The 10228-nt window shown below is 39.3% G+C and overlaps 1 protein-coding gene across 1 annotated transcript; it reads left to right on the top strand.

Moving 5' to 3' along the window:
- Nucleotides 1-691: 691 nt before the first annotated feature.
- LOC124267514 lies at nucleotides 692-8680 on the top strand. The gene is made up of 2 exons (XM_046702437.1): nucleotides 692-742; nucleotides 7808-8680. Exons 1-2 carry the CDS (start codon nucleotides 692-694, stop codon nucleotides 8678-8680), a joined length of 924 nt encoding a protein of 307 aa, XP_046558393.1.
- The last annotated feature ends 1548 nt before the right edge of the window (nucleotides 8681-10228 follow it).

Raw genomic sequence — 10228 nt, 5'->3', positions numbered from 1 at the left:
ACTGCACCATCCCAAAACAAAGCCCCTAAGAAAGGAAACGTTTCCCGACCTCATGGACCACCCAAATCAGTCTTTGGACAGTTTACCCCATTCCCTGATGGTTCCCCAGGTAGATGGACAGAGGCTAGTCACGTGTTCAAAACACCAGACTCAAGTACTGATACAGTTGCTGAAAACAGCTGGAACAAGCGGAGATCAACCTGCAGGTCTGTGGAGGAGGACTTGCTCAACTAAGTCATAATGTTCTCTATGACCGGTGGCAGGCAGCCTCACAAGATTTCAGCAGGGAAATGGAGGTTTCCTCTGAAGTCCTTGCCAACCTGGAAGCTAGTGGTCCTCACAATCCTGAATCTGGCCATCGTGCCAAGGCACCCATGTTTAATCCACATGCTGAGCCTCATGGTATGGGAGTGTCATAGCCGAGTTCTAGGACAAAGCCCAGTACCGAGGAGATTGACTCTCAGGTCCTCCAAAGTGCTGATGGGAGTGTCCATCAGAGACATGCTCTGACCCCTGGGTATAGGGAACGGAGGGGGACAGGCCAAGTTAAATTAAGGGCCCCTTAACCAATTCCATTTAACCTAACCCAGGGGAGCGGTACACGTGAAAACACATCCACTCCAAAGACAGTTCCTGAGCACAAGCTACACGAAATAACAGTCTGGGAGATGAGGCATTGCCATATTGGAGAATGTCAAATAGTGACTTAGAGGAGGAGGATAGACTTCTATTCAAGCAGAATGTGAGTGATCCTTATTGGCCTCCAACCCCAAGCACATTTGTGAGACCTTGAAGAGATAGGAATCTGGAAGATTTGAGACAACAGGGTTCATACAGTTATGCAGATAGAGACCTTACGGTTAGTCAGGCCCAAGGGGATTACCCTAATCATGAATCCTTTGACATCAAGATACCTATGCCCGTTCGTCCCAATGGGGAACCTTCCTGGAGTTGTGCCCCCTTGCCCACTAGGGGTGCTGCGGTAGTTACGGAGCAACAATCACCGATTTAACACTCGAGGGAACATATGGGACTCGCTTGACCTTATTTCAAGAAGTGTGGTGGTTCACACATTTGCTTCCCCCACAAGTGTATAGGTTCAAACATTTACTTTTTTATCACAAGTAGGATGGGTTCATGCTTTGTGTGTTATTTTAAACATGAAAACTAGATGTAATTTTAGTCTAAAAGACTTTGGAGACCGGTTTGTTTCCGGTCAAAGGCAAACACAGAAGTAATCCTTGATAACTGCATGTATTTACCTCGTGCCATGACATATTCTTGTGTTATTATTGACATCCTTTATAATTTAATTTATCAGTAAAAAGGTGAAAATACACACATCTGTAGACATCCTTTATTGTTGTGTTGAGTCCACAAGGTGGCGTCAAAGTCAGTACTTTGTATGGCCACCATTTCAGCAACTACTACTCGGGACCATCTCGGCACAGACTGAATAAGTCGACGAAGTCGCTCTTGAGGAATTCTTCCCCACTTTTCCTGCAATACGATTACCAGTTGTGGAAGTGTCTGGGGCGTATTTTGACGTTGACGTGCACGTCGATCGAGTTCATCCCATAGGTGTTCTATCGGGTTTGGATCCGGTGGTCGGGAAGGGCATGACAAGACATTGACGTTAGAACGGGGAAGGTAGCGGACCGTATGTGAAGTAGCGTTGTCATGCTGGAACAACTCCCTGTGTCGGTCCATAATCGGAAGCATGTGACGTCCAAGGACTTCGTTGATGTTCCGATTTCCTGTCCAATTCCCCTGAGCCACCACTAAATCAGATCTTTGTGTGCTGGATATCCCACTTCCTCCAACAAATCTGTCGACCTGTCGAAAGCAACTAGGGGCCAAACCTTCATTCCACTGACACATGCTGTTTTCCATCTAGCCTGTGAAGAAGAAAATTGAACACACAAAGATAATTTCTTCTTCCAATTTTGGGAAAATTTGTGTGGCATCAGACAAAACTCATAAACTTGCTCATCAATGACAGATGTTTGAGGACATTCAGAGTTCACCACTATGACATTGGAGAACATATGAAAAGGTGGCGATTAAAGCTTTTCAAAAGTCTAGTTTCAAAACCTCACCATGTGGTATGTTTGTGTCCGATGTTCATCCATTCCTCGGAGCTTCAAAAGATTCAATTCTTGGAGATGATACCACTGTTGAAGTGAAATGTCCATTGGCATCTAAGAACCGTGTAATCTCTGAGATAACGGTTCCGTATCTGAAAGTATCTGATGGCAAACTGACCCTCCGCAACATCAAGCCATATTTCTTTCAAGTGCAAGGGCAGCTCTACTGAATTTGAAGTCTTTCTCTATAACTCGGGATGATCATTTCATTGAATCTACGGTTGAAAAACGTGTGCCATTTTAAGACAATATTTTCAAGAAGGCATCACTTGATGAATTCTGTTTTAGAGATTATGACACCGTCAGATATTCATGGTAAATTCAAAATACTGACATGCATAATATTACCTATGAATAATGCACACGTGTCAATAGTCAAAAACAAAACAATTAAGAAAGACTCGATTGTAGTATCCGTCTATAATGCTGAACTTATCATATTCTGCATGTTGGGACATTCATGAACATGCATAAATATAGTAATTGAAACCACAGCAGGGCTCAAAGCAGAGACGCTATCACTCGTCTAAATAAAGACAGTTCCTGTTACTGCAACGTGTAGTAGTGTGTGAACAATGTACGAGTATTATTAACAGCACACACAACAAATGTGCTCGTGTAAAGAGATCTGACGGACACTACGTAATATTTAAATGCCTAAACTAAACTCACACCTCATTATCATGATCAGACAGGATAGAGTGAGTGAGTTAAAGTTTATAGTCACATTGGCAATACAGGGCAGAACCCATGAGGACGTGAAACTGCTTGTCAGTTAATAAGTTGGATATATATTGAGGCAAACAGCCTCGCTATCCAAAATCTGAAGGAGTTAATTGTTCACAGTCCAAAATTCAAATTGATATAGATTACAGATAGTTAATGTATTGTTGGCCATGTGCTTCAGTTTTTTAGCAAACGCAGCTGGTGAAGAAAATAGGTCGAAAATTTGAAATTGGTGTTGGTCTGTTGCTTAACGCCGTACTCTGGAAAACGTTAAGCGCTCATGACAGGACGCTGCCTTGTTAAGGCCTCCTGCGTATCTGTTCCTTGCGTGACATACGCCGCATGTTAAAAAATGTTTAAAACAGGAAGTGAGTTTAGTTTTACGCCGTTTTTAGCAATATTCCAGCAATATCGCTGCGGGGGACACCAGAAATCTGCTTCACACATTGTACCCATGTGGGGAATCGAACCCGGGCCTTCGGCGTGACGAGCGAACACTTTAACCACTAGACTACCCAACCGCCCGAGTTTAAAACAATATTAGAACAATTTTCTTTGTACACATTAACACACTTCACTGTAAATTTCGAACTTTACGTGGAACATATTCGCATGCACATCATGAGAAATGCTTTGCACGTAATTCATAAGACCTTTTGAATGAAATGTTCATTTTCTATATCTGTATACAATCATTAACTTGGTATTCAAATAATATCATCCCAAAATAGAATACATTTTTTTATTAAGTATATATTGTCTTAAGATCAGTTGATCAATTTCTTTTAAAGTTGGTTCTTAAAGATTGATTGCTATTGAAGTGTTGTCATGTACTTCTAGTTTCATGGCACCATAATAAGTTTGAAGACCTCGACAGTTCTGCTGTGTTAATGTATTCTTAGTCATGTGATAAGGAGTTACAGCAGATATCAAAATGAGTTCCAAGACCTCGACAGTTCCACTGTGTTAATGTATTCTTAGTCATGTGATAAGGAGTTACAGCAGAGCATCAAAATGAGTTCCAAGACCTCGACAGTTCTACTGTGTTAATGTATTCTTAGTCATGTGATATGGAGTTACAGCAGATATCAAAATGAGTTCCAAGACCTCGACAGTTCTACTGTGTTAATGTATTCTTAGTCATGTGTTATGGAGTTACAGCAGAGCATCAAAATGAGTTCCAAGACCTCGACAGTTCTACTGTGTTAATGTATTTTTAGTCATGTGATAAGGAGTTACAGCAGAGCATCAACATGAGTTCCAAGACCTCGACAGTTCTACTGTGTTAATGTATTCTTAGTCATGTGATAAGGAGTTACAGCAGAGCATCAAAATGAGTTCCAAGACCTCGACAGTTCTACTGTGTTAATGTATTCTTAGTCATGTGTTATGGAGTTACAGCAGAGCACCAAAATGAGTTCCAAGACCTCGACAGTTCTACTGTGTTAATGTATTCTTAGTCATGTGTTATGGAGTTACAGCAGATATCAAAATGAGTTCCAAGACCTCGACAGTTCTACTGTGTTAATGTATTCTTAGTCATGTGTTATGGAGTTACAGAAGAGCATCAAAATGAGTCTCAAGACCTCGACAGTTCTACTGTATTAATGTATTCTTAGTCATGTGATAAGGAGTTATAGCAGATATCAAAATAATATATAAGTCCCAAGACCTCGACAGTTCTACTGTAGTACTGTATTCTTAGTCATGTGTTATGGAGTTACAGCAGATATCAAAATAATATATAAGTCCCAAGACCTCGACAGTTCTACTGTATTAATGTATTCTTAGTCATGTGATAAGGAGTTACAGCAGATATCAAAATAATATATAAGTCCCAAGACCTCGACAGTTCTACTACTGTATTAATGTATTCTTAGTCATGTGATAAGGAGTTACAGCAGAGCATCAAAATGAGTTCCAAGACCTCGACAGTTCTACTGTGTTAATGTATTCTTAGTCATGTGTTATGGAGTTACAGCAGAGCACCAAAATGAGTTCCAAGACCTCGACAGTTCTACTGTGTTAATGTATTCTTAGTCATGTGATAAGGAGTTACAGCAGAGCATCAAAATGAGTTCCAAGACCTCGACAGTTCTACTGTGTTAATGTATTCTTAGTCATGTGTTATGGAGTTACAGCAGAGCACCAAAATGAGTTCCAAGACCTCGACAGTTCTACTGTGTTAATGTATTCTTAGTCATGTGTTATGGAGTTACAGCAGATATCAAAATGAGTTCCAAGACCTCGACAGTTCTACTGTGTTAATGTATTCTTAGTCATGTGTTATGGAGTTACAGAAGAGCATCAAAATGAGTCTCAAGACCTCGACAGTTCTACTGTATTAATGTATTCTTAGTCATGTGATAAGGAGTTATAGCAGATATCAAAATAATATATAGGTCCCAAGACCTCGACAGTTCTACTGTAGTACTGTATTCTTAGTCATGTGTTATGGAGTTACAGCAGATATCAAAATAATATATAAGTCCCAAGACCTCGACAGTTCTACTGTATTAATGTATTCTTAGTCATGTGATAAGGAGTTACAGCAGATATCAAAATAATATATAAGTCCCAAGACCTCGACAGTTCTACTGTATTAATGTATTCTTAGTCATGTGATAAGGAGTTACAGCAGAGCATCAACATGAGTTCCAAGACCTCGACAGTTCTACTGTGTTAATGTATTCTTAGTCATGTGTTATGGAGTTACAGCAGAGCACCAAAATGAGTTCCAAGACCTCGACAGTTCTACTGTGTTAATGTATTCTTAGTCATGTGATAAGAAGTTACAGCAGAGCATCAAAATGAGTTCCAAGACCTCGACAGTTCTACTGTGTTAATGTATTCTTAGTCATGTGTTATGGAGTTACAGCAGAGCATCAAAATGAGTCTCAAGACCTTGACAGTTCTACTGTATTAATGTATTCTTAGTCATGTGATAAGGAGTTACAGCATAGCATCAAAATGAGTTCCAAGACCTCGACAGCTCTACTGTGTTAATGTATTCTTAGTCATGTGTTATGGAGTTACAGCAGAGCACCAAAATGAGTTCCAAGACCTCGACAGTTCTACTGTGTTAATGTATTCTTAGTCATGTGTTATGGAGTTACAGCAGATATCAAAATGAGTTCCAAGACCTCGACAGTTCTACTGTGTTAATGTATTCTTAGTCATGTGTTATGGAGTTACAGAAGAGCATCAAAATGAGTCTCAAGACCTCGACAGTTCTACTGTATTAATGTATTCTTAGTCATGTGATAAGGAGTTACAGCAGATATCAAAATAATATATAAGTCCCAAGACCTCGACAGTTCTACTGTAGTACTGTATTCTTAGTCATGTGTTATGGAGTTACAGCAGATATCAAAATAATATATAAGTCCCAAGACCTCGACAGTTCTACTGTATTAATGTATTCTTAGTCATGTGATAAGGAGTTACAGCAGATATCAAAATAATATATAAGTCCCAAGACCTCGACAGTTCTACTGTATTAATGTATTCTTAGTCATGTGATAAGGAGTTACAGCAGAGCATCAACATGAGTTCCAAGACCTCGACAGTTCTACTGTGTTAATGTATTCTTAGTCATGTGATAAGGAGTTACAGCAGAGCATCAAAATGAGTTCCAAGACCTCGACAGTTCTACTGTGTTAATGTATTCTTAGTCATGTGTTATGGAGTTACAGCAGAGCACCAAAATGAGTTCCAAGACCTCGACAGTTCTACTGTGTTAATGTATTCTTAGTCATGTGTTATGGAGTTACAGCAGATATCAAAATGAGTTCCAAAACCTCGACAGTTCTACTGTGTTAATGTATTCTTAGTCATGTGTTATGGAGTTACAGAAGAGCATCAAAATGAGTCTCAAGACCTCGACAGTTCTACTGTATTAATGTATTCTTAGTCATGTGATAAGGAGTTATAGCAGATATCAAAATAATATATAAGTCCCAAGACCTCGACAGTTCTACTGTAGTACTGTATTCTTAGTCATGTGTTATGGAGTTACAGCAGATATCAAAATAATATATAAGTCCTAAGACCTCGACAGTTCTACTGTATTAATGTATTCTTAGTCATGTGATAAGGAGTTACAGCAGAGCATCAAAATGAGTTCCAAGACCTCGACAGTTCTACTGTGTTAATGTATTCTTAGTCATGTGTTATGGAGTTACAGCAGAGCACCAAAATGAGTTCCAAGACCTCGACAGTTCTACTGTGTTAATGTATTCTTAGTCATGTGATAAGAAGTTACAGCAGAGCATCAAAATGAGTTCCAAGACCTCGACAGTTCTACTGTGTTAATGTATTCTTAGTCATGTGTTATGGAGTTACAGCAGAGCATCAAAATGAGTCTCAAGACCTTGACAGTTCTACTGTATTAATGTATTCTTAGTCATGTGATAAGGAGTTACAGCAGATATCAAAATAATATATAAGTCCCAAGACCTCGACAGTTCTACTGTATTAATATATTCTTAGTCATGTGTTATGGAGTTACAGCAGAGCATCAACATGAGTTCCAAGACCTCGACAGTTCTACTGTGTTAATGTATTCTTAGTCATGTGATAAGGAGTTACAGCAGATATCAAAATAATACGAGGTCTTGGAACTCATTTTGATGCTCTGCTGTAACCCCTTATCACATGATTAAGAATACATTAACACAGTAGAACTGTCGAGGTCTTGGAACTCATTTTGGTGCTCTGCTGTAATTCCTTATCACATGACTAAGAATACATTAACACATGTGACTAAGAATATATTAATACAGTAGAACTGTCGAAGTCTTGGGACTTATATATTATTTTGATATCTGCTGTAACTCCATAACACATGACTAAGAATATATTAATACAGTAGAACTGTCGAGGTCTTCAAGTCTACCGATCGGGATTGCAAGCTTTAAAACGTTTTTTGGCAGCCTATAATTTGTGCTGGGGAACCATGGCGGTATCCCTTATTAACAGAGACAGTGCTTGTAGACTTTGTAACATACTGCCATTCAGTTCTGGGTATAGCTTATACATCAATCAAAACAGGGATACGTTTCTTTTATATTAGAGCAGGTAGGGGCAATCCATTGTGGTCACCAGAAGGGGTCCCACTGCCCAGATTAGAGTACATTCTAAAGGGAATCAAAAGGCAGCAAGCACACCCGGCCAGACAACGATTGCCCATCACAGTCGACATCCTGGATCACATGTGCAGGTCCTTACATCAAGGATGCTTTACCCCTTTTGTTGATAGCCTGATGTTAGCAGTAGTTTGTTTGGCCTTTTTGGGGTTCCTCCGTTGTGGGGAATTCACGGTTAGAGGCAGTTTTGACTGTGACAGTAATTTGTGTAGGAATGATGTTGTGTTAGCGGAGGACAATTCCTTTATGGAGCGTACCCTCCGGTCCTCCAAGACGGACCCATATCGGAGAGGAGTCAAGATAGTCGTGTTTGACAATGAACGATTCCAACATGTACACGCTATGTCTCAATATCTGAGGCTCAGAGCCTCTATCCCCCGTCCCTCCCCCGCTTTGTTTGTGACGCAGGAAGGATACCCTCTCACAAGAGAATTTTTCCTCCACAAACTGCAAGTGCTGTTAAACAGGCTCAGTTATAGGAGCAGTGACTTTAATGGGCACTCGTTCCGTATTGGCGCGGCTACTACGGCAGCAGCCAACTTTGTCGACGACCATCTCATTCAAACATTGGGTCGGTGGTCCTCCATGGCATATACACGATACATACATACCTCTTTGGATACACTGAAAGCTGCTCAACTCGCTATGTGTCAGTATTAACCAATTTTTGGGTGGCACTCGGCTCTGCTCCCCACAAAAGTTATTTTATTTTAGCAAGCGTTTTTGTACGTAGGTGGTATATTATATTATATATATATATATGTTTTTCATGTGTACCAAAATGCGGTACCGTTGGTGTACTTAAGTTCTCTATTTTATATATAGGCTTTCATGTATACCGAAATGCTGTTACGGGTTATTTTCATATAGGTATACCTAGCACGTTTTACTATGCTCCGTCCGACAATGCAACAGTAGGGGTAACACCTACCTGGTCTACTCTACTGGCCAAGATAAGGAGTTACAGCAGATATCAAAATAATATATAAGTCCCAAGACCTCGACAGTTCTACTGTAGTAATGTATTCTTAGTCATGTGTTATGGAGTTACAGCAGATATCAAAATAATATATAAGTCCCAAGACCTCGACAGTTCTACTGTATTAATGTATTCTTAGTCATGTGTTATGGAGTTACAGCAGATATCAAAATGAGTTCCAAGACCTCGACAGTTCTACTGTATTAATATATTCTTAGTCATGTGTTATGGAGTTACAGCAGCGCATCAACATGAGTTCCAAGACCTCGACAGTTCTACTGTATTAATGTATTCTTAGTAATGTGATAAGGAGTTACAGCAGATATCAAAATAATATATAAGTCCCAAGACCTCGACAGTTCTACTGTATTAATGTATTCTTAGTCATGTGTTATGGAGTTACAGCAGATATCAAAATAATATATAAGTCCCAAGACCTCGACAGTTCTACTGTATTAATATATTCTTAGTCATGTGTTATGGAGTTACAGCAGCGCATCAACATGAGTTCCAAGACCTCGACAGTTCTACTGTGTTAATGTATTCTTAGTCATGTGATAAGGAGTTACAGCAGATATCAAAATAATATATAAGTCCCAAGACCTCGACAGTTCTACTGTATTAAAATATCCTTAGTCATGTGTTATGGAGTTACAGCAGATATCAAAATAATATATAAGTCCCAAAACCTCGACAGTTCTACTGTGTTAATGTATTCTTAGTCATGTGTTATGGAGTTACAGCAGATATCAAAATAATATATAAGTCCCAAGACCTCGACAGTTCTACTGTATTAATGTATTCTTAGTCATGTGTTATGGAGTTACAGCAGATATCAAAATGAGTTCCAAGACCTCGACAGTTCTACTGTGTTAATGTATTCTTAGTCATGTGTTATGGAGTTACAGCAGATATCAAAATAATATATAAGTCCCAAGACCTCGGCAGTTCTACTGTATTAATGTATTCTTAGTCATGTGTTATGGAGTTACAGCAGATATCAAAATGAGTTCCAAGACCTCGACAGTTCTACTGTATTAATGTATTTTTAGTCATGTGATAAGGAGTTACAATAGAGCATTCTCGGCCTTTTCTCCTTCTGTTTGAGAAAATTCTTACACTTACAATTATTTAATTCGGTATTATACACATGTAGATGTGATCAGTTCTATATTAGTCATTCTGCTTAACCTTATGGGTCACGATATTTGATATGACACTGACACCAA

Source organism: Haliotis rubra, unplaced genomic scaffold (assembly GCF_003918875.1).
Source record: "Haliotis rubra isolate DU_JTF1 unplaced genomic scaffold, ASM391887v1 Scf1317, whole genome shotgun sequence".
Lineage (NCBI taxonomy): Eukaryota > Metazoa > Mollusca > Gastropoda > Lepetellida > Haliotidae > Haliotis > Haliotis rubra.
The sequence above is the reverse complement of the archived record's forward strand: the minus strand, read 5'-3'. Positions and strand labels throughout refer to the sequence as shown.